General features: G+C 49.3%; 1 protein-coding gene across 1 annotated transcript; it reads right to left on the bottom strand.

Annotated features, from left to right (window-relative positions):
- Positions 1 to 1082: 1082 nt before the first annotated feature.
- On the bottom strand, positions 1083 to 24333 carry LOC307053548 (interleukin-10 receptor subunit beta-like). Its single transcript, XM_079705001.1, has 7 exons — positions 24205 to 24333; positions 22816 to 22939; positions 19242 to 19399; positions 17817 to 17983; positions 13664 to 13811; positions 8682 to 8839; positions 1083 to 1936 (listed from the first exon to the last, which is right to left on the bottom strand). The coding sequence occupies exons 1-7, from the start codon at positions 24251 to 24253 to the stop codon at positions 1655 to 1657; spliced, it is 1086 nt and encodes a 361-aa protein (XP_079561127.1). The 5' UTR covers positions 24254 to 24333; the 3' UTR covers positions 1083 to 1654.
- Between the last annotated feature and the right edge of the window lie 373 nt (positions 24334 to 24706).

Genomic DNA, 24706 nt, shown 5'->3' with positions numbered 1-24706 from the left:
TCCCTTCACACTTGCCAAGATGGAGATTCCTCAAACATATGAAGAGGGGTTTAGGCAGGGACTGGATGAATAATGGGGTATCTCCTTTCCTTCTCTCCCAAGTCAGGTGCATCTACATGTGTACAACTTGACAGCCCTCCTGTCACGCCTCCTTCAGGGAGGAAGAGCTGAACTGGGGAAGAGAATTTTTTTTTAAATTTTTTTATTAGTTTCTGCTTTATAACAAAGTGCATCAGTCATACATATACATCTGTTCCCACATCCCTTCCCTCCTGCGTCTCCCTCCCTCCCACCCTCCCCATCCTACCCCTCCAGGCGGTCACAAAGCACCGAGCTGATCTCCCTGTGCTCTGCGGCTGCTTCCCACTAGCTATCTACCTTACGTTTGGTAGTGTATATATGTCCATGCCTCTCTTTCGCTTTGTCGCAGCTTACCTGGGGAAGAGAATTAATTTCTCCCTTGTCATAAGACTAGCCCCAGATTAGAATCAGGGGCGCTAAGAACCCAAAACATGGTGATCTCTCCCTCACATTATTGAAAGAAATTTAAAAATACTGAACGGGTCAACAAACTTTTGATCTTTCCCCCCATGTTTTCTCTTTTAAAAAATGTCAAATTATTTCAAATAGTGGTTTTTCTATTCTGGGGACTTTTGATGGATCTGCTTTATTTGTCTGCTAGGACATTTGCTGCTGACCGAGGTTTGTGAAGTCAGTCATACCCATGAGATTATGTAGCTGGTAAGGCCAGCTACCGTTTATTGAGTGACTACTATGTGCTGGCACTGAGGTGGGCATTTTTCACCAAGTGTCACTAATCCTTACATCCCCAGGTACAGATGAGGAAACTGAGAGGTTACAGGCTAGTAAGTGTCCGAGGTAGAATTCAAAGCCCAGGGCCTTCTATTCTCTGAAGCTTCCCAGATGCTGTCGGGTCCCTGCACCTGGCACAGTCCCTGGTTGACAGCAGGCAGGGACTGAGGAACATCCCCTGAATCAATGAACATTAAAGATGGCACACGAGAGCCTGGTTGAATCTGACAATCACACAGATATAGTGTCATTAAACGAACGCAAATGGATTAAACAGAGAATAAGACTTTAATTGAGCACCAGCACTATATATATATAATGTGTCCACATAGAAAAATAAATCCAGTCCAAGTGTCCCTGAGAATCCACAAAGTCTGCGCTCTGTACATGTACAGTGTTTGCTGAGGGTTACTTTTGAGTCGAGGCCATTTTTCACATCAGTCTATCGGCACTCTGGTCAGGTTTTACAGCATCTTGGTTTTTATTCCTCATTTTAAATATTTTTGTTTCTATTTAAAACTTGTTTTTTGTTTTGTTTGTTGGGCTGTGTGGCTTGTGGGATCTTAGTTCCCCGACTGGGGATTGAACCCAGGCCCCAGCAGTGAGAGTACCGAATCCTAACTACTGGACCGCCAGGGAATTCCCTGGAACGTTTTTATATTGAGTGAGAAAATGAGGCTGCAAATCACACCTTCAGTGGCTATTTTTTCAAATCATTAAGGCCTTTATAAGGTGGCTAGTTCCCAAGATGGAGTATTTGTGCCAATTGAGCCTTTAAAATCCAGCTCCTTGGTGGTGTGGACGTTGTCCCAGCATCTGAGGTTCTCAATTTGGGGGTTACTCAGCTGGTCTCAGCCCTTGTTTGTCGGTTGCTCTGATCACCCTCAGAGGCAGGTGTGAGAAGGAGGGGGTCGCTGGGCCCGGCTGAGTGTGCTTCCTCCTTGGAGACCAGCTCAGAGGATCCCTGCCCAGACAAGGTCCTGAGGCTGCAGCCCGCCCCAAGGTTCGGCTTGTGGCTTTCAGACACTTCTGTGATGACGCTCAGTTTGTCAAAAACTTCATTCTCATCAGACAGTGGGAAGGAGAACAAGAGAAGTGTGCTGTGATGAGGGTGGTTCAGAAACTGCAGGAGAAAAAAAAGAGTTACTTATCAAATTTCTGCATTTCTTTTTCTGGGCTCAGTTTTATACAGAACTCCTGGCTGGAAAACGCTGTTTTAAAAAAATGTGGCAATAACAGTATGACACTTCCTCAAAAAATTAAAAATAGAATTACCATATGATCCAGCAATTCCACTTCTGGGTATACACCCGTAAGAACTGAAAGCAGGGTCTCAGAGATATATATATATATACCCGTCTTCAGAGCAACATTACTCACAATAGACAAAGATGGAAGCAGTCCAAGGGCCCATCCATGGAGGACTGGATGAACAGAATGTGGTCTAGCCATACAATGGAATATTTTCTGCCTCAAAATGTAATGAAGTTGATACATGTTACAACATGGGTGAACCTTACGCTAAGTGAAATATGCCAGACAGAAAAGGACAAATGGTGCATGATTCCACTTACACGAGGTACCTAGACTAGGCAAATTCACAGACAGGAAGTGATGGTGGTGGCCGGGGCCTGGGGGAGAAGGCAGATGGGGAGGTTTGTTTATCGGATACCGTTTCTGTCTTGCAAGATGAAAGGAGTCCTGTGACTGGAAGGTGGTGATGGTTGTACAACAATGTTAATGTACTTAATACCACTGAACTGGATGCTTAAAAGTGGGTAAGGTGGTAAATTTTATGTTATGTGTATTTTACCACAATTTAACAAATGTGACAATAAACCTGCATCTCATTTGCTAAGTGATTACAGGTCCCCCTCTGAGAGTTCCTCTAGTAAACCCAGAGGGAGACTTTTAGGATGATCCTGCTGCTGTGGGGCTGACACAGCCTGGGCATCCTTGCCTCTAGGAAGCAGGGATGCTGTGAGCACGGGGTAGATGTGTCTTGGAATAACAGCTAGTCTCCTGTGCGTCCTCAGGCTGAGTTGGGGGCCCGCTTTGGTGCTCCCCAGCAGCCTGTGTGTCCCTCTGTTTCAGCCCTCAGCTCCATGGCGTCCAGTGTGGCAGCCACCAGCCACTTGAATCCTGGCTGGTCTGGATCTACGTGTGCTGGAGGTGTAAAACACATACCTGATTTTGAAGACTTCGTATGAAAAAGAGAATGTAAATATTCCAACAATTGAAAAAAATAATTGAGTGCATGTTGAAATATTTGGGACAGATTGGGTTGCATAAAATGTATTATTAATATTCATTTCCTCTGTTCCTTTTTACTTTAAAAATAACTGTGGCTACTCGCAAATTTAAAATCTATGTGCTTTGTTTCCTTCTAGCCCGTTTTACGAACGATGACTCCTCATGGTGTGTCCCTCCCAGCAGATGGGCTAGTTACAGACAGGAACCAGAGTCTAACCATCCCTGTCGCTCCAACACTTCAACCATGAAGATGCCCATGTATGTTTCCTGAAATATCTGCTGAGTGCATGTTCTCCACTTTTCATTCTTTTTTTTTTTTTTTTTGCGGTATGTGGGCCTCTCACTGTTGTGGCCTCTCCCGTTGCGGAGCACAGGCTCCGGACACGCAGGCTCAATGGCCATGGCCCATGGGCCAAGCCGCTCCGCGGCATGTGGGATCCTCCCAGACCGGGGCACGAACCCGTGTCCCCTGCATCGGCAGGCGAACTCTCAACCACTGCGCCACCAGGGAAGCCCCACTTTTCATTCTTGTAGGTTCACCCAGGCTCTTAATCTTCAGGACAAGGTGCAGAAACATTCCTTAAAGCGTGGCATTTTTAACTTCTTCCCCTCAGTTGGTTTCACCTTTAAGGGATCAGTTAAGCCTTCTGAAAGTAATTTCCATACCTCAGCCCTCTGAGACGACTAAATTCTACCCTCCCCCACCCCCATCAGCCCACCGAAGGGAAAGGCAGGGGTCAGAGGAATTTCGCCCAGATCCGTTGTGCAAAGGCGGTAGCTGGGGGGAGGAGGGACCTCCCCAAATGCTCCTGATCCAGCGGAGCCATGGGAACAGACTGGAAGCTACCCTTGACTCTCCTGGGAGACAGGAGAGGAGAGAACAAAGCAAGATGCGCTAAATGTCAAGAAAGCGCAGAGCAGGCTGGTGGCAGGCTCAGGGTATCCGTGGTGGGTAAACCTCCCTATGGCTTTTTCAACTAAAAGTCTCCATCCCCAGCAAATCTCCCTCAACTCAAAATTAGCCTCTGGGCCACGGTTAATGAATTCTGTGCATTTTGAGTCAAACTGGGGAATTTCATGATCTGAGGACCCTGAGCTGCTCATGGCTTCCTGGCACTTCCTTCGCCCTCACTCCGCTGGCCCCTCTCCAGCCTCCCCCGCCCACCCATATTTCTCACTGGTCCACAGTCAAGCCTGCCAAGTCTTCTAGCCTTGGAGGCCAGAGCTCCTGCCAACTGACCCCTTAATTAAACTCGTCTCTGGCTTCGATTGGCCTGATACCACATTGTTGTCCCATCTGTCCTTTCCTGTCTGATGAGTCCCTTTGATGGTGAAGCCAGAAGCAAAAAAGCAGGTGCACAGTTCTGCTTCCTCTTGGCTCTCCGTTTACAGAACACCTCCGATGCAGAGCAAAGGGTCCGCCCTTGTTTGTTCTTCCTGCTGCGAACAGGCTTCTCAGAAGTGCACCTCTAGAAGACGCGCGTCTCATCCTGCTGCTGCAGTCTCGCTGGCACTCTCCTTAGAAGGTTCTGGCCCCTCTGAGTCTCTTGCCTACAGTCACGCGGTCCACATTCTATCTGTGTCAGGAGCTGTGCTGCCCACACTTGTTCACTGGAGCTGAAACAGCTCCCAGCCAAGTCCCCGTCCAGGAACTGCCCTCCGCAGAAGGGAGCTGCCTCGTACGAGTCCTTCCCAGGGCCAGCCCGGACAATGGACTGGCCGGTGTGGGAACAAAGGCCCGACATCAGCTACCACGACACCACGTTAACAGGCCCAGGAAAGCAAGAAGCGGCGAGGCCTCCCTAAGACACGCACTTCAGAGGGTGGGGAACTCACCCTGTGAAGAGTCAGGGACCTGTCACATCAGTTTTAGGGATCCCACGGAACAGGGAATGCCAGGACATCCTCTCCAAAGGAAGGGACCGTCATTGTGTCTTTCCCGCCACCCCTACCAGGGAAGCACGATGCGAGGTGGGCCTCTTTGGGTTCTGGGCGGGGGGGTGGCGACACGTTCCACACCAGGAATATGGCTCCTGGTGTGAGTGATACAGAAGGCCGCCGGCTCTGAGGGGGGCCTGGAGCAGGAAGGGGCCCCAGAGAGGGTACGGGCTTTGGAGCAAGCCATCCTAGCCACACCTCATGCCGGCTGATGCCGGGGTACGAAGGCCCGGCCTCACCTCCCAGTGACATCTCAGCTGAACCCAGTGAGAACATGAAGAGGCCGTGAGACCCTGCAGATCCTTGGAGGGTCTGCGGTGGGAAAAGAGGGTGAGTGGAGTTTATGGCGAATCCCAAGAGGATTGTCACTGTGTGATCGCTCCAGTTCTGAGGCCAGGCTGGCCACCTGCAGCCGAGAATTATACCCTGTTTGAAAAGAGCTCTGGGAGTATTGGCCATGGGGACTTGGCAGAGACAGAGCCTTGGGCCACGGGACTCCAGGTGACCGTGCCACCTACAAGTGACCCTCACGAGGCCTGTCAGGCCCAGCAGGTCCTGAGGTGGGGTCAGAGGGCACACGTGCAGGCGGCCCGGCGGCCCCTGCACCTACTCCTGCTGCACCAGCACATCTGCCTCTGTTCACGCCATGACCGCGCCGGGGGACGGGGCCTCATGACCAGGAGAAGTGGGAAGAGGCCAAACGTGGCTCACAGGGAGGTCAGCGTGGCACATGGGCACAAACCAAAAATGGCCCACAGCTGCACTGGAGCCCCAACTGGGGGCCCTGAATGGCCGTGGGTGGGGGGAAAGCTCCCAAGAGGCAAAGCTCCGGGCCGTGCATCTGGTCATCCCCTTTGTGTGGAAAGAAAAGTGGCCCAAGATCAGGTACTCATGGAATCCGAGGCAGGGGCCGATGGCGAGGCTGGTGGTCAGGGGCCAGAGGAAGGGAGAATGGAAGGCCAGCACAGGGGAGTCTGGAAAGAGGTGTGTGGATGGACTATGGGAGCAGCTCCAAGCGGGGAGGTCTCTGGACCACATATGAACTCCGAGACCCAGAGCGGGGCCCTCTGCCAGTGGGGCTCTGTCAGGCCTCAGCAGTGCCGGCCACGGCCCTGCAGGATAGGGACAGCCGATCATTCCCGAAACAGGTGTCAACTCCAGTCAGAGCGCACTGGTGCCCCTTCCAGAGTCCATGCCTCAGAAGGTGACTTTATTTGGAGGTAGGTCCTTACAGAGGTAATCACGTTAACGGAGCTCGTTAGGGTGGGCCCTGATCTGATCTGAGGAGATTTGGACACAGATGGGAGAACGCCATGTGAAGATGAAGGCAGAGATGGGGGGATGCTTCCACAGACTAAGGAACCAAAGGTTGCCAGCAACCACCAGCAGCCTGGGGAGCGACCTGGAACGGCTGCTCCCTCACAGCCCTTGGAAGGAACTGACCCTGCCAACACCTGCATCTTGGACTTCCAGCTTCCAGGACCTTGAGGCAATGTGTGTCTGTGGTTTAAGTCGCCTAGCGTGTGGTACTCTGTTATGGTGGCCCGTGCTGACAACACAGACCTCACATTACATCATGTCAGGCCATGGGACCCAATGACAGCAGAGGAGGCCAGGAGTGCAATACCCTGATGGTATCGCATGCTGGGCCACCCACCCAGTGTCTGACAGCCTGGAAGGATGACGGCTGGCTGCTGAAGGTAGGGGGGTTGGGGGGGGATTGGGGAGTGGCGCCAGCTTGGAGACGGTGTTCTGGGAGGACTGGGCATCGTCCTCCAGCACCAGGCATGCACTGAGAATCAATGACAGTATGTGACAGTGTGTCCCCAAGAAGTAGAGTACAGGGGTTCAGGGACCTAGGGGTAGAAGTAGGAGTGGCCCACCTGCCATGACTCCCGCTGACCCACTTGGGGAACTGGTATCCATGCAATCTTAGGCTCTGTGAGCTCAGAGCAGGGGGCGGCAAGCTATGGCCCAGGGGCCGAAACCATGTTTCTTTGTATGGCTCAGGAGTTAAGCACGGTTTTAGAGTTGTAAGTGATGCCATTTAAGTGGTTACCTAAGTATCTACATAATATCTCAAAGTCTGAAACAGTTACTATCCCAGTGGGGGACGTTTCCACCAGGAGACACAGTAGGGATCCCATGGAACTTTAAGTGACAGCTGCCACCTCGTCATGCCAGGATCCTTGTGCCAAGACACTAGCCAGCAAGGAAAGGAGTCGCCACACGGGTCATCAGGAGGAGAAAAGGCTGCTGCTACATGATGGGGGCACCTGGCTGGGTGATGGGGCATCTCATGGTATTGGGACTTCCCCGACCCAATTCTGATGGCAAGTGGATAAGCACAAGCGCCCAGATCTCTGGTGTCCTGTGACCAGGGGCTCAGTCCTCACAGAGCGGAGGGTCTGAGTCACCCCATCAGGTCAGTAGCCTATGTCAACAGCGGCTGGTCAGGGGAGAGGGGCCTCTAGAAGGGAGAGCCGAGCAGCGGGTGTTACTTGTGCCCGTGGGACCAGCTGCAGTGATGGGGCTGGACCTTGTTCCGTTAACCTTACTCTTGTACCTTCCCCGGGGGAAGAGATCGACTTAGCTCCTCGAGAAGCTGCGCCCGTGGGTCCCGGTGGTTTACGGGGTGGGCTGGAGTGGACGCTGCAATGCGCCACCCACATGTCCTTCAGCAAGGAGGAACTTGCTCCCCTGGCTGCTGGGAGTGGGGCTGCCTCCCCGCCGAGTGTCTCCCCCAAGGTTCCCGGGGCTGAAGGAGCTGCCACATCTAGTTACACCTCCTTCCTGGGGGCGCCCACACCCAGTCCAAGGGTAATGTGGGCCCACAGGCCCTCTAGCCTCAGCCCTGGGCATCTCTAAAGAGCCACTCCAGCTCCAGAGCCCCTGCAGGACTGGCATCATATCCCTCATCCCATCCTGCTGCACTCTCTCCCGTAGAGGTGTTACTCCCAAGGTTACCTCCACTAAGACTTCTGAATGCAAATCTCCATTTTAGAGTCTGTTTCTTGGGGAATGAGACCAAAGACAGGATCATTTGGGGCTGAGCCTGGCATATTTTCATTTCTAAGTATGAGAGTATAGCCAGGATGATTTCATTTCTTAAGGCCACTTCCGTCCTATAGTCTCTATCCAGGTACATCCTTTCTTCTTCCCAAATCTTTTGAAAATAGCTTTCTTGAAAAAAAAAAAAAAAAACTGCTTTCCTAAAGTCTCGGACACACATCCCATAATTCCAGTCGCTCTCAGATGTCCCACAACTGCAACCGCTCCTGCCCCGCCCCCCATCCTCTGCCCACGGCTGTTCGCTGGCACTCAGCCTACAGTTTTCCCTCTCTCATCTTTTCTGCTCCGAGCTCTGCTTTATCTCTTCCTGTCCCAGGACCATCACCTTTGCTCCCTGATGACTTGGGGCTCGGGGCAGGGAAGGTCGGAGAAGGAACAACGTCCAGGTTGGAGGGCGGGATTCGGAAAACAAACCTTTACCCCCTCCCCTGGGCTGTTCCATGAGCTCAGACTTCCCTGAAGTGGCACCAGGGATGGGAGCAGCGTGCAAGGTGCGTGTCATTCTCCAGGAAACCACGCTGTGCTGAGTTAGGCGGCCCTGACTTAGAAGGACAACTTCCGGTCAGCGTTTTCGAATCCACACCTGGCTCCATCCCGCTACCTACCTCTTTCAGGTGCTGTGGAAGAGAATTCCTCGGGGGGATGGCATGCTTGGCCTTCTTGTAAACGCACCGCAGCAAGACGAAGCAGCCAGTGAGCATCAGGAGGGCGGTGCACACCGAGGCTCCCAGGACCCCGGCCACGATCCAGGAGGGGGCGATTTCTGCCAGGACAAGGGGCTGGGTCATGTTCTTGTCAGGCACAGACTGGCTGACAGTGACCGTAACACTATTTTCACTATCACAATCCAATGGTAACCCCTGACCGTTGGGGGGACCCACACATTTGTCTCGGAAGGCATGAGGAGGAAACCCAGCAGCTGTTCGAGGATCCAGAGGTTTCCAAGTCTCACCCTTTCCTGTCTTCCTCCAAGTTGGGTTTCTGGCATGATTGCTGATACACACAAAAAGCAGCAGCTGCAAGAACTCTGATCCACTTTATCTACTCACAGGGTAGCAATCAGCTCCCTGGTGGGGATAAAGCTCTTCTGCCTTGAAGCAGAAAACCGGACTCCCTGGGCCCCAGAGCCCCAGTGAAACACAGGCGCTACAGCGTTCTGAACTGAGAACTGCACAGGTGACCCCACCTGATCCCCTGCACTCAGAGACCTCCCCAACAGCTAGTGTGGTCGCCAGCAGCCTAAGGCTGAGCTCTGGGACCACCCAGCACCCCCTTGAGCTCCTCTCTGGAAAAACTCAAGGCTTCCAAAAGAATTCACCTTTGTTCGGCCAACTCTTGACCTTCCTCGCTTAGTACATTTTCACAAAAAGCTCGGGACTGTAAATCTTTCCTCTGTCCCTCTGGGACCTACGTGTATCTCCTACAACCAAGGAGCGTCTTTCTCAAGGACCTGAAAGCCATTTCTCTGAAATGTCATCATCGGGAAGGAGCGAGCCCCCATCTAAGAGTTCCAGTGGGACCTACCCTGACATGGTTGGTGACACTATGATGAAGCCCTGGGGGACAGTGCCTGGGTCTCCTTGGGTCTCCAACCCAGACATTTTAGCATCTTAGACAAGGACATTCCACAGGCACACCTGGTTGATGGTGACAAAATTCAAAGGATGCTTTTGTGACTCACCAAGAGGGGGAAATGGGGAAGGAGAGCAGACACTGTTTTACACAGGCTGTGAATTGTGGGAGAATCTAGTGACCAACACCCTCTCTATAAGGCTCTCTAACTTGTTTCAGTCTGTCTGATCATGCTGTCAGGTGGACCCCCTTTCTGTTTCACCCACAGGGAAATCATGCCTTTGCTTACCTATGGGATTAATCTGTAGGCAGTGGGCTTAGATGTTCCTTCCTTCCTGTCATTTACTAGCTGAGCAACTTTGGGCAAGTTACATCACCTCTCTGGACCTTCCTCTTCCGTCTCTGAAAGGGGAGAAGAGCCTTTCAATGCTCTCACTGACAACTTGTGAGGTTTAAATGAGAGAACTATGTTTAAAAAAACATAAAATGATGTTTGACAAAAGCAGATTCTCAGTGGGCTATACTTTTCCTTTTTTTTTTTTTTTTTTTTGCGGTATGCGGGCCTCTCACTGTTGTGGCCTCTCCTGTTGCGGAGCACAGGCTCTGGACGCGTAGGCTCAGCAGCCATGGCTCACGGGCCCAGCCACTCCACGGCATGTGGGATCTTCCCAGACCGGGGCACGAACCCGTGTCCCCTGCATCAGCAGGCGGACTCTCAACCACTGCGCCACCAGGGAAGCCCTCCTTTCCTTTTTTAAAAAAAATTATTTATTTATCTATCTTCGTTGCTGCACGCGGGTTTTCTCTAGTTGCGGCGAGCGGGGACTACTCTTCCTTGTGGTGCGCAGGCTTCTTATTGCGGTGGTTTTTCTTGCTGCGGAGCATGGGCTCTAGGCACGCGGGCTTCAGTAGTTGTGGCACGTGGGCTCAGCAGTTGTGGCACGTGGGCTCAGTAGTTGTGGCACGCGGGCTCTAGAGCGCAGGCTCAGTAGTTGTGGCACATGGGCTTAGTTGCTCCGTGGCATGTGAGATCTTCCCGGACCAGGGACCGAACCCGTTTCCCCTGCATTGGCAGGCAGATTCTTAACCACTGAGCCACCAGGGAAGCCCTACTTTTCCTTGTCTTTTAAAAAATGTTTGGATTTTGTCAGTTAATGGGTGATCACTTAAGAGTCATGAAATATTTGAAATAGTTCTCTTTTTGGTCAAAGTGTGTGCCTCATGCCATGTTTCATGACATAAACCTTAAGGAATATTTAAATGTATGATTTTAATAATGCCCTTATTAATAACGGTAATGACACCTAACCCATATTGCGGGCTCACTCTGTGCCTGGCGCTGTCCTGGGTGACACACTGATTCCCCTCATTTTGCAGACGAGGCGGCCAAGGCACCAGGCAGTTCAGGATGCGCCCCACACCACTTGTTACGTTGGAGTTCACAGCAGGGGAGGACGGGACACAGGACAATGGGGCATGTACTCAGGCCTGGGGAAAGCAGTTGGCACGTGTTCAGAGGAGAGAGGGGTGATTCCAAGGTCAGGGATTCTAGTGATTCAAGCTGGATGGGGATTCCCAAAGCACAGAATTCTGATTCAAGCACAAATGATTCATGAAAGGAATAAAAAGATAAGCTCTTGTTATTTAACGGTGCTGTTGAGAGGCTTAGCCACCGCAGGAGGAACACAGGCAGGTCGGCTCAGCCTCAGATAGAGGCATGGCACTGGACAGGGAACTACAGAAAAAGAAAGGAGACAGACAGAGAATTCCCTCCAGAGAGACAGCAAGACTTTCCATCTTCTACATGGCTCTGCATTCCTGAGAAAATTTGCTTAATATGATTGTAGAACAGCTTCGGGTGGCACTGAAAAGATCACGTGCCTGGGTGAGGTGAAAGATTCCTAGATTCAGGCAAGTAATTTGTGTGTTTACAAAACGAGGGAGGGCTTCCCTGGTGGTGCAGTGGTTGACAGTCCGCCTGCTGATGCAGGGGACACGGGTTCGTGCCCCAGTCCGGGAAGATCCCACATGCCGCGGAGCGGCTGGGCCCGTGAGCCATGGCCGCGGAGCCTGCGCGTCCAGAGCCTGTGCTCCGCAACGGGAGAGGCCACAACAGTGAGAGGCCCTCGTACCGCAAAAAAAAAAAAAAAAAAAAAAAGGGAAAAATACCCAACAACAAGATTCAGGAAACTCCAGGTTGGAAAGTTTGATGTGATATCCAGAAAAAAATACAAACATTCTGGAATGGATGGTTAAGTGGCTAATTACAAATACTTAAGAAAGATAAGGACAATGACGAAAAATAATAACATGAGGACACCGAGAAGAAATTAGCTCCAAGTGGCTGCCTTTCCTTTTTTGGACAGGGTTACTTGTTGGTAAATTATGGCACGTTATGGGCTGGTTTTTCCCAAGCTGTTTTCCTTGGAATGCTCATCCTCAAAAAAGATGTTGAAAGATCAAATATGCTAAAAATGCTAATATATAGGGTGACTTTTCTGAGAGAGAAATGCGGCGTACCATCATTTCCAAGCACATCTGACTACCGGGCTTTTGTTTTGAGAAATATCCCATAATCACTCATGGGACACAGTTGTGACAATGCTGCACTTGGCTTGGGTGTCAATTTCAGCTGCTATTTGCCAAAGTCTTTCATGGTGACTTTGTGGACAGTAAAACAAAATAGCTTACATCATAGTCCACTATATTCAGATGGACTGGTGACCAGTAAGCAACTAGTTAAGCGGTCTAGAGGAAGGTATATCCTAGACACACCAACAGTTTAAACAACAAACTGGTAAGGATCCTGAACCTCCTACCAGCACATCAGTTGATGAGACAAAGCAAAACAGGGAGAGAGATATGTTCAAGGACAAAAACCAACATTCACGAACTTGATGAGCTGAAATGATGAATCACTGTGATGACAGCACTGCATTTGCCTCAGAACTGCAGTGACACAGAAGATGAAAAGTTTTTCTCTCTCTCTGGAGGGCATTCTTTATGACTCTCCTTTGTATTTCTGTAGCCCCCAGATCAGCATCTTGCTTCCAGGAGGGCCTCCGTACATGAAAATGGTCAGGAGCGGACCTGCATGTATGCATCCTTTTGTGGTCTGAGCTGGTGGAACCTCTGGACATCTTTAAGTAACAAAAAGGCCCCAAAAGGCCTGACGTGTGTACACAGACATCTAGGCCACAAGTTTTTATCATTCTGTACGCCCATGCAATGCATCCGTACAAAATTACTCAGTGCCTAGGCCAACTGGTACCCTCCCCCTCCCTCTTTTCCTCCTTCCCTTCCTCCTTCTCCATGTTTTTCTTTTTAAGAAACACCAGGCGTAGAGGCACTCTGCTAGACACTGGGGTACACATCATATGTGGGGGACTGCATTGAGGTCCTGAATTCACGAGGAACCCTAAAACCAGCTTGCTGAGCACAGTGAAGGGGTTTCCAAACCCTTCCCCTCATGCGCCTGAAGGAACTGGAGATGCGCAGCCTCGGAAGGAAAGGCTTCTGGCGGGGGGGGGTGGTGTCAGGGCTCGACCTTGGCTGGGTGGGCTTGGGAGGACTTGCTTCAGGGAGCCCAAGAGGATAGAACGAGCACACTGGAGGCGGACGCGTGGAGGGAGGCCTCAGCTCCCCGGACGGAAGGATCACCCATCAGTTCCTTTGGTCTAGGAGTGAACGAGCTGCCTCAGAAGGTGGGGTCTCCTTCCCAGCATGAGGCGGTCAGTCGCGGCTGAACTGGGTGGGAGTTTGAGCTGGATGATGATCTCTAAGGAGCCTTCCGGCCGCCCTCACACTCCCGGGGAGTCTCTAAAGCTACTTAAGATGCTCAGAGGAGGAACTTCCCTGGAGGTCCAGGGGTCAGGACTCCGCGCTTCCACTTTAGGGGGCGTGGGTTCGATCCCTGGTCGGGGGACTAAGGTCCCACAAGCTGCACGGTGCCCTCCCTTCAGAAGAAAGATGCTCAGAGGACACAGAACTGCAGACGGTGCGTCTCGAGACTCACCGTCAGCGGCTGTTTGCTCACAGACAGGCTCACTCCACTCCCCAGTTTTGTTCCGATCAGGAAGAAACCCTCGAACTTGAACGCAGTAAGTTGTCTGTGACTCAAGATTTCGGAGGACCTCGAAGTCATACTGACCAGTAAGTGGAAACTAGTAACAGAGACAAAAATAAGAACGTGCCTCAGCAGTGAAGGGACATCATCTTTTCTTCTCCCCCCCGCCCCACTTACTGGTTATAATCTCTCCTTCAGGCTCAAAATAGGAGGATGAAGGAAGCAGGCGCTCCTCCTGGGTCGTCTCAGGGGCCCCCGAGACCATTCTGAGGTCGGGGTGGGCAGAGCAAGGACTGAGCATGGTCCTGCCAAACCACCTCATGCCCTGAATTCTCCAGTTTAAATGACACGCAAGCCATCCCGCTTCCTTTTTTTAAAAAAAATAAACCAGTTGTATGGGTTGAATTTTGCCCCTCCCAAATTTGATGTTGAAGTCCTAACCCCTAGTACCTTCGAAAGTGACTTGGTTGGATAGAGGGTCTTTACAGATGTAATCAAGGTAAATGAGGTCATTAGCGTGGGCCCCAATCCAACACAACTGGTGTCCTTATAAGGAGAAAATTTAGACACAGACGTGCACACAGAATGCCACGTAAGGATGAAGGCAGGGATTGGGGTGATGCCTCTATATACTAAGGACCCAAAGATTGCCAGCGCCCACCAGAAGCTGGGTGAGAGGCCTGGAACACATCCTTCCTCATGGTCCTTAGAAGGCACCAGTCCTGCTGACACTTTGATCTTGGACTTCCAGCCTCTAGAACCTTGAGACAATACATTTCTGTTGTTTCATCCACCCAGTACTTTGTTAAAGCAGCCCTGGCAAATGTACACACCAGTCATCTACAGTAAGACTCAGTGTGATTTTCTGGTGAATGAACACACAAGTCATCTGCAGTAAGGCTCAGTGTGATTTTCTAAGTCCAGAGCATGTTCCTGACAAGGCTGCCGGGGGGGTCTCCTCTGAATCACTTCTCCATTCACGAACCTGAGCTGCCCGCCCCCAAGCGGCTCAACTCCCCTTGAGGGCACACCCCTCAGCCTAACTCTGGTGGGGGCATCCCAGACTCATCTTAGTTTAATTTAAATATATCATAATTGATGATGTATTTCTGAATTTGAGAAACCAAAATAGTTTACAGCAAAATAAAGGGAATTAAAAGAGTACATACTGCCTGTATTTCCAGCATGGTTACAATTTCCTCACTGGAGGGCCTTATGAAAAATCTGTTACCTGAATAGGAGCTGCAATAGAAAGTGAGCACAGACTCTGTTTTTACTTTAGTAATTGGTTACTTTTCTTTGGGGGCTGGGCCTGATGACAGCTTGATTCCTTTATTGTGTAAGAAGCGAAGCTCACTGAAGGCCAGAATTGGATTTTACCAACTGAAAACATGAAGAGTACAGTATAAATTCTAATCATTAAAAGCAGAAATAAAAAAACAAAAAACACCTGGCTTTCATTTCCAGGAACCCAATACTTCTAAAACCTTACATTTTTTTCAAGGCTAAACTCAGAGGCTGACACATCAGAAGCATACATGGAAGAGGGTGGCATGGATGTGAGGGCTTTTCTAGCCTTTTTTCACTTCTGGACAATTTCTGATTTTTTCTCACTTTCTCCCATCAGGAAGAAAGAATTTCTAAAAGCTTTTAATGCTCTTAGCTCGGGCGACCTAACATGGCACTCTCTCAGAGACACCTGCATTCTAAAAGGGAACCATTTAATCTTATTTCCTTCAGGCTGCTGTAACAATACCAATGACTGGATGGTTTATCAACATTTATTTCCCACAATTTTGGAGGCCGGGAAGTCCAAGATCAAGGCAGTGGCAGATCTGGTGTCTGAGGAGGACCTGCTTCCTGGTCCATAGCTGGGTCTTCTCAGGGGTCCTCACATGGTGGAAGAGGCAAGGGAGCTCTCTGGGGCCTCCTTTATAAGGGCACTAATCCCATTCATGAGGGCTCCACCTTCATGACCTCATCACCTCCCAAAGGCTCCACGTCCTACTACCATCACATTGGGGATTAGGTTTCAAAGTATGAATTTGCAGGGGAGTGTGGGTGGGGTGGGGAGTGGGGGAAGGGAACACAAACGCTGAGTCTATAGCACCTATAAACTGGTAAAGGTGACCCTGCAGGCACAGTGAGGGAGGCACTGGGGAGCAGGCAGCCTTTCCAACACTCTGTGTGTCACACCAAAGTCTTCCACACTGCAGGCAGAGTGAAGGCACAAATGTGTAACCATATGCCTGTCCTGAGGGCACATTCTAGATAAGAAGCTAATGAGATAAACTGGGTTTTGAATTTCATGCCTGGGGCAGGAGGCACTCAGGCCTGGTAACTGTGGAAGCTGATCCTTGATCACAGTAGGCTGCTAGCTCCAGGAGTTATCTTTGCACCCCAGACTTTAGCAGGGACACTTGCATTTGATAAGTGACCATAAAACTTTCTGTGTTGCTTCCTAGGCACACAAATCCTGGGGTCTTGACTATAAGCAAAATCATCTATTCTGTGAAGAAGGCAGATACCCTGCGTCAGTTAACGAAGCATTTTTAAAAACTGACGTATAGTTGATATACGATATCTTATTGGTTTCCGGTGTGCAACATAGTGATCTGACATTTATATATGTTACGAATTGATCACAACAGAGTATTTTTTTGGGGGGGGGGAAATTAACTTGAGATTCTGGGGGGGCTACATAGTATGTAGATGTACATTTAATTACATCATTCCTCAGACAATACACACGGGTGACCCTTTCTTCCTAAACCCTTGAGAATCAGTGATAAAATCAACATTTAATGCAGAGGAGATAACATACGCATAACTTAACTTACATAAAATATACGTAAGTTAGTTTAGGACCACAGATAGCACTCAACTCAGAAGCACTAAGTGTAAGAGTTAAACAAAGATGAATGAAAATAGTCTTAACACATCTACACAAGGGGACGGGAACCTCACGTATTGACCACACCCATTGTTCAGGTAATGGGACAAGCTTACTTTTTTCATTATGTCATTAAATTCCTCAACAATCCTATAAAGTAGGTTATTATCCCCACTTTATTAATGAAGTGGATTATATGCCCATTTTGCAGACCTGAGAAGCTGAGGTCAAGAATCTGACTAGAGGGCTTCCCTGGTGGCACAGTGGTTAAGCCTGCCAATGCAGAGGACACGGGTTCGTGCCCCGGTCCGGGAAGATCCCACATGCCGCGGAGCGGCTGGGCCCGTGAGCCATGGTCGCTGAGCCTGCGCTTCTGGAGCCTGTGCTCCGCAACGGGAGAGGCCACAACAGTGAGAGGCCTGCGTACCGCAAAAAAAAAAAAAGAATGTGACTAGAGTCACACAGTGCCGGGGGCAATGTTCCAACAAGATCTTTCTGCTCCCAGCCCATGTTGTGAAAGGCACTGTCCCCGGAAGAGGAGGAAAGCAATGGGGAAAAGTGGGGTCAGTCCAGTAAAATGTGACACCCACCATTCATCCAGGGCTGGGGCTGCCCTGGACACGGACTTGACTATTCTGTGGTGTACTGGGGCCTCATGCCATGTAACAGTAGACACTCACTGATCACCTGACTCCGTGACTCCAAGTTCTGCCAGCCAACAGCTGAGTCAGCTCCGCCTTCTCAGGCAACTTCCCTTTGGGGAGAGAAAGGCCTGAGCTCCTGCACCAGCACCCAGGAAGTCTGCTCTGTGCATTGCCCTTGTGGACTGGGAAGCGTGACCTGACATACCGGCCATCCCCCACAAGGGGAAGCTTCTGGAGCTCAAAGGACCAGGCCTGAGATCCTCTGGACCAGCGGTCCCCAACCTTTTTGGTACCAGGCACCGGTTTCGTGGAAGACAATTTTTCCAAGGACCGGGGGCCGGGGGGTGGTTTCGGGATGATTCAAGCGCATTACATTTATTGTGCAGTTTATTTCTATTATTATTACATCAGCTCCACCTCAGATCATCAGGCATTAGATCCTGGGGGTTGGGGACCCCTGCTCTGGACCATAAGGTGCTGCCACCTGGCAAAGCCTCCCTCTGACCAACACTGAGCAAAGGAGAGGGACCTTACATCTGCAATGCATGTGATTTGCCATGCTTACCTTTTCGTCTGAGCCATTTTTCCAATATTGCACATGATAAGTCCATGAGTTATAAATATTCCTCATGCTCCATGTTTCAGGTTCATTCTTAATTTTCGGGGCTAAGAAACGCATATGTAAAGAATTAGCAAGTGCTTCTACTTGGATGCTGGGAGGTCCGATAATGGCTAAGTATGAGAACAAAGCAAAATGACAATCAAAATTCACATGTTAAAAACATCAACATTTACTCTTCATAACTGGGCAGACCGACTGGGCTACTGAAGTACTCTGCCCTGTGATACACTGCTGAGGTGACGCTGACAGACGTGGCTAAGGAGGATTCTTGGATTTTGTTTCTTAAAAAAAAATAATAATCTTTTAATCTTTGCCTTCATTTATCAGGTTTAGTCCATTTATGTTTACTGTGATTTGATATATTTGGAATTATTCCAACTATATTACTTTGTGTTTTCTGTAAAGAGTCCCTTCCTTTTTTTTTTTTTTTTAAATGGCTTATTCCTCTCCTCTTTTTTTCTTTCTGTTGGGTTGAATTTTCTTTATTTCCATTGCTGGGTTGGAAGCAACAGATGGTATTTCTATTTTTAGTGTTGAACCTATATAATTAAACCACTTTCCAGCAAATACATTTTCCAACAAAGTCTGAAACTAGATCTTCCCAGACCAGGGCTTGAACCCATGTCCCCTGCATTGGCAGGCGGATTCTTAACCACTGCGCCACCAGGGAAGTCCTGGGCAATCCTTCTAATGCATCTCTCGATCTGCTCTTTGGAGGGCTGCGCTTGAGTTTAGTTCATGAGATTCTTATTCTCCTTATTCTCTCAATTGCTATCTGGTGGTTTAATTAGTTTTCAATTCCTGATGTTCTAATGATGTTCATTTCATGACCTCTGGTGGGTCCCCATGACCTTCCAGCTCTAACTCAGGAATATTTTTTTCAATGCCGACCAGCCAGCCTGACCCAACCCATCTGCCATCAGCTGTATCCGTCCCTCTGTCCTTCATCCTGGGCCAGCTGGTCTTTCTGTCTCTACACCTGCCTAAAATCAGTCTTTATTCTTCTGCTGATTGTATCACATTTCTTTAAGTCATGATTCCAAACTGACTTCCTCCTCCAAAATTCAACACACAAATCCTTCTAGTTTTTCTCATTAACAGCACTGGCCCCAACTCGTTTTTACCCTCGAGGCATTAAAGTCATCAAATTTACATTTAATTATCTTATTGCTTTATGCCTATCCTGTCCTATCTCTCCCACAAACTTCTTTAAGGCCACAGCCCTCTTTATTACATTCCCTAAGCTCCTTGTGCAAGGCCATCCACTTGGTGGGCACTCAAAGAATTCTTGCTGACGGGCCAACCAAGGGGGAAATAATCAAGGCAAGATGATGACATAACAACAAAATAAAAACCAAGATGGCTTACTGTCATCCACAGGACAGAAGGTGATGTTTATCCAGTCTGAATGCTCATCTTCAAATTGAGCCCTGACCCTCAAGGTGTGGTCACCATACTTGGAAAGACTTGAGAAATCACATTCCGTCAAGACAGTACTTGTGCATATATCTTGGAATTTTCTATAACTACAAAATCAGAAGAAATCATGAGAGTTCTAACCTCGGTCGCTCTGAGGCTGACTGGTGCTTTATTCTTCTGCTACCAAAGGATAATGGAGGATTATGTGAGAAGAATAAAGCAAATTCTTTACTGTCAATTTCAAAGAATACTATGTATCATTCATACGAGCATTTTCCAAACTGTGCTCCATGGAACCTTAATGATCCTTGAGGTATCATAAGACATTTCAAAAATAATCCATCCCACAGTCAAACAATTTGGGGCAAAAACTGGGTGAGACATGAATAGGTATCTGTCTTCACAATAGAACTGCTCAGAGACTTTCATATCCTAATAAAACGTGTCTTTCCAAAAAGGGGTTGAGTATTCAACATATTTGACCAAGAAAGCTGCCTTCTTTGACTATGTATTTCTGAAACTTGTGGGGCATGGTTTGTGAAATGTTGATATTCACAGATTAGCCAAAATAAGTGTATCACAATGATTTCAAATAATGTCTTGTAAGTGACTATTGTTCAGTTATGCTGGAAAAATTATAAAATTCGTTGACCTCAGATCTCCAGCCCTGGCACCAACCCCTGAAGGGAGGGTGGCAGAAACATGAAGTGGAAGGAAAGGAATGTTTGAGAATACCTACCAGGTGTGTGTAACTTAATGTCACAACAGCCAGAGGAGCTATAATTAGCTCCCCCTGATGTAAGGAAATCCAGGCTCTGGTCTTGCAAAAAGTAAGAATTTTGTCTGACCGGCACCTTCCTGTCTTCGTGCCAAAACCAATCTGGCTACCCTAAGAGGTAACAATGAAGGTGATGGTGATAAAAATAATAACAGCCAACACGTAGGCTTGTCAAGCACGTAGGTGTCAGGTAGGGTACTGATTTCGCAGTATTATCTCACTGAATTTTCACAACCCCAGGAGGGTGGAACTGACGTCACTCCTATTGTATAGATGAGGCACAGGCGTAGAGAGCCTAAGAAACTCCCCCATGGGACTTGGGTCTGCTTGACTTCAGAGCCCATTGCCTCAGGCACCACTCCACAGTCCACTGCATTCTTAGGAGGCAGAGATAATTGGGCTTATTCTATTTCACTGTCTGCTTTTTTCCTTAATAGACCACAAACATTTCTCTAATCAATCAACTCTTTGTGGCTGCCTAACATCCCATCATTGGGGAAATACAAGGGTCATTTCATGAAGGGGGTTTTCTCACATGTGGCCATTTCTTTCCATGCATTTAAACTAATGCATGAATTGGGTGGAACACAGAGTATTGCAAGAGTTGTTCTGCAATAACTTCCCTTTCACTAGGTCATTTTTATTGCACCTACAGATAGTTTTCTTCCCATTAAGTATCTAATAGGATCTATTCCCCATATTTACATCTAATTGTTTTAGATGTTTCCATATTAAAATCACCAAGCCATCCTCTGAAGTTCCCTCCACCACGGGCCAGCCCTACCCAATGTACACATACAACAAGAGTTTGTGCTATGCAACTGCTCAGGTTAAATTCGAATCAAACCTTTTCCAGAGCCACAGAAGGGTAATCAGATTTTTCAGATCAACTTTCTTCCACACCCAGCACGTGTTTTGTTTTCCCCAGCACAGGCCATGCTTGGTCTGCACGTCTATGCTGAGGAGACCTGGAACCCAGGTATCCGTTCTTGGTTATTGGGAGCTCTCATCTAAAAGACAAACACCTAAAACCAAACACCTGTACTCCAATGGCAAAGAAGCAAAGAACAGAACAACAAGAAATAAACCACAGGGGAGAGGGACAGACAGAGAGGGAAGTTCATTTTCCACAGTGAAATCCCTAGAGCTATCAAGACAGAGTGGAGAAGACACAGAGACGAAATTATAAAACGAGTCAGTGCTAGAAACTACACCGCAGGAGAAAAATAAATCTCAGAATGATGCTTATTAATTAAGTCCTTGGGGAAACTGACAAAACTGGAATATGGACTTAAAGGACTGTATCATTGGTGAAGCTACCAAATCTTGATAACTGTACCACAGTGATGTGAAAGGTTATCCTTGCTCTTATGAAGTACACAATGAAATATTAAGGGGCAAAAGTAAGAAAATGTGGCGAACCTTAAAAATTGGTGAATATAGGCTCTTTGGAAGTTCTTTGTATTATACTTGAAATTTTGAAATGTTTTGTTTCCTGGGAATTATTTCGAACTAAAAAGTTGTTTTTTTTTGTTTTTTTTTTTTTGCGGTACGCAGGCCTCTCACCGCTGTGGACCCTCCCGCTGCGGAGCACAGGCTCCGGACGCGCAGGCTCAGCGGCCATGGCTCACGGGCGCAGCCACTCCGCGGCATGTGGGATCCTCCTGGACCGGGGCACGAACCCGCGTCCCCTGCATCGGTAGGCGGACTCCCAACCACTGCGCCACCAGGGAAGCCCCGAACTAAAAAGTTTAAAAAAAATGTAAACGAGGATTATCTTATTCATCTTTCTCCTTCTTCTCTGACTTAGCAGGCCTTGGATATGTTTGTAAAATAAAGGCCGGGTGGGAGGAGTGTGGGATCCATGGCATCTGAGACCCCCAATTCCTCCCTCCTCACTGAAGGAGTTGTCTGCCTTTGACAAAGTTTCTGAGTCGCACAGGAAGCAGGTGTGCGGCTCACAGGCCTTTGGCTTCCTGTTGCTGTCTGCACCTGACACAAAGGTGCGTCATCTGCACTCCAGCCTGTGGTGTACAGTGGCAGGCTGCCAAGGGAGGGCTGGCACAGGGTAAAAACAACAGGCCGGGCAGGTCCTGGGAGGTCAGAGCACCACTGAGGCAATCGTGGTTGGTGATACCCTTCCTTCATAAGCGTCTGCTGTCTTCAGAGGACACAGCCAACAGCCAGCAGCTGTCTTACAATCAATTTCAGAGTAACTGAGTGCCCACTATGCAAATGATCTGCACCCCGCAGCACTGGGGTGTGCAGTTTATAACCTACCTGAGGGGGTCGGTGGTAAGCAAGCAAGGGGCTTCCTGCCTGCTTTGAATATCTCCGTTTTCTTGGATAGCTTCCACTGTTGACTTCTAGCAATACTACTCTAATAACTGGAAGATGGTCACCACTGGCATTTGTCTCTTAAAAAACATTAATAGTGACAAGCCCGATATGTTCGCATTGCGGTAGGCTGCCACAGTGGCCGATGACACTCACCATCTACGTGATAAAATGTCTGTCACACCATGAACCATCACAAGAAAAAGGAAAAAGGATTTTACTTGTCTGTTTTCAGAGAACAGAGCTTTCACAAGAATTTCTGGGACAGAAAGAAGAAGGCCAGGAGAGAGGCTCCCCCTGGGCTGTCAAGGTCACTGGGGTGACAGTAGTCAGACTCTCTCCTTGGTCTGGCCCAGTGACCAGCCCAGCCAAAGCCACCATCCTCTGCCAAGAGCACCCCAGACTTACCTTTGGTACTGAGCTGTGAAAGTCAGATTCCCCTTGGGAAAAGCAGGCGATTCCCACTGTAGAATGTTCCTGAAATTAACTGAATTCATTCTGACATTTTCAGGAGGTGGCACCGTTCCTAGTGCTGTAAAAATAAAGGGGAAAATGTTGGCAACTCTCTTCTAAAAGGCTGTCCAACAAAATAACCATATCCAATACTCAGGTCTTCCCTATGGCTCCAAGTCTTCAAATGGGCATGTGGGTGAAGGAGAGACATGCTTTAGCTGTGCTGAGGAGTCTGGATTGTATCCGAAGAGAAGAAATTGCTAAGGGGAGGAGGATAGTAAGAGTGAAGTGGGGATGGCTGAAGGTGACCTGGATTTGGGTGGTGGTAGAAAGGTGTGAAGGGATGGGTAGATGGATTTTAGATATATTTCCAGAGGTATAAAATCTAGGCTTCCTGATACATTTGGTGTGAAGAAGTAGATGTTAATATCCATTCCTGGCTTAAGCACCTGATGGCCTGACTGGGGCTGGGGACAGGGAAATCAAGAGTCCCAGTTTAGAATGTGCATTAGGTTTGAGATGCTGAAGGCTACGTAAGTCGGTATATCAGAGACAGCTGGATGAATGAGCCTGGGGCACAGAATATAGATTTGGGCTAGAGACAGAAATCGTTGTTAAACTTTTTAATAGAAAATGCCAAACATACACAAAAGTACAGAGAAGAGTATATTAAACCGCCACCGGCCCATCACCCAACTAATGCCAACAGATATAAATTTGTGAGTCATGAGCCCATAGCTGGTATTTAATGTTAGAGTTCTGCTGATACCCCCCAAAAGGGATAGTGTAGGGGAAGGAGAGGAGAGGGCTCGGGCATGAACTTGGCTGTATGGAGATCTGGTAGAGGGGGGAGGAGCCCAGATAGAAACAGGCTGGTAGGTAGGAGGGAAACCGGAGAGCAAGGTACCCTGGAAGGCCAGGGATGAGCTCATCAGAAAGGAAGAAAGGATCCATAGTGCTGTTTGAACCTGGGCTGGCAATTTAGACCGGGACAGGAAGGGTCTCACTGGATTTAGAACTCAGAAACCATAGAGCTGCAGAGTTGAGGGGCAGAATTCAAATCTTGGGGTGCTGGGGACTTAGTGGGAGGCCCTGACAGCCCGCCCAGGCACTTAGTCACTTTGAGTGCGCCTCTGGGGTCCGCTCAGGAGTCGTCTTTGGGGCCATCGCTGCCCGACGTCGTAGCCGGGCCCCCTGGTTCCCGAGCGCACCTCGGGTCGGGACGCAGCGCCACGGCGGGGCCGGGTCTCCGCGCAGGCACCCCGGCTTGGGAAGCGCGCTGGGCGCGTGATTGAGCCGACACTCCGGAGAATGCCCGGCGTCCCCTCCCAGCAGACCCCTCACCTGACACCAGGAGGCAGCCGCCCAGCCAGCTCCGGAGGCTCTGCGCCATGGTCGCGCATGGAGCCCGGGAGGGCGCTCGGGAGGCCGCGGGCAGCCGCCGGGCACCGGGGTACGCGCCCCTACGCCCGCTTCCGCGCCAGCGTAGGGCAGCTCCGGCCTCCCCGCCCCGAGGCTGCTTCCGGGAGCCGGAGGGGCGGGGCGACACGAAGCCCCGCCCCTGCCTCGGACCCCGCCCCCGCGCGCCTGTCTCGAGAGGCCGCTCTCACCCGATCGGCAGGGGCAGAGGTGGAAGGGCGTTTTCCTCCTCCGGGCGAGTGGAAAACAGATTGTAAAACAGATTGCAAAACTGTACGTGCCGTGTCCCCATTACATCAAATGCGTGCTTTGAAAGGGGCCGCAAGTTAAATAAATACACTCCCACGCCAACCCTCCATCCAGGTGATATCTGGATGGTGGTGGTTTACACCATGCAGTATTCCCCAAGTTTTCTCCAGAGAACAGG

The sequence above is a fragment of the Hyperoodon ampullatus genome (assembly GCF_949752795.1).
Source record: "Hyperoodon ampullatus genome assembly, chromosome: 5".
Lineage (NCBI taxonomy): Eukaryota > Metazoa > Chordata > Mammalia > Artiodactyla > Ziphiidae > Hyperoodon > Hyperoodon ampullatus.
Note: the sequence above shows the minus strand (reverse complement) of the source record. Positions and strands in the feature narration are given on the sequence as shown.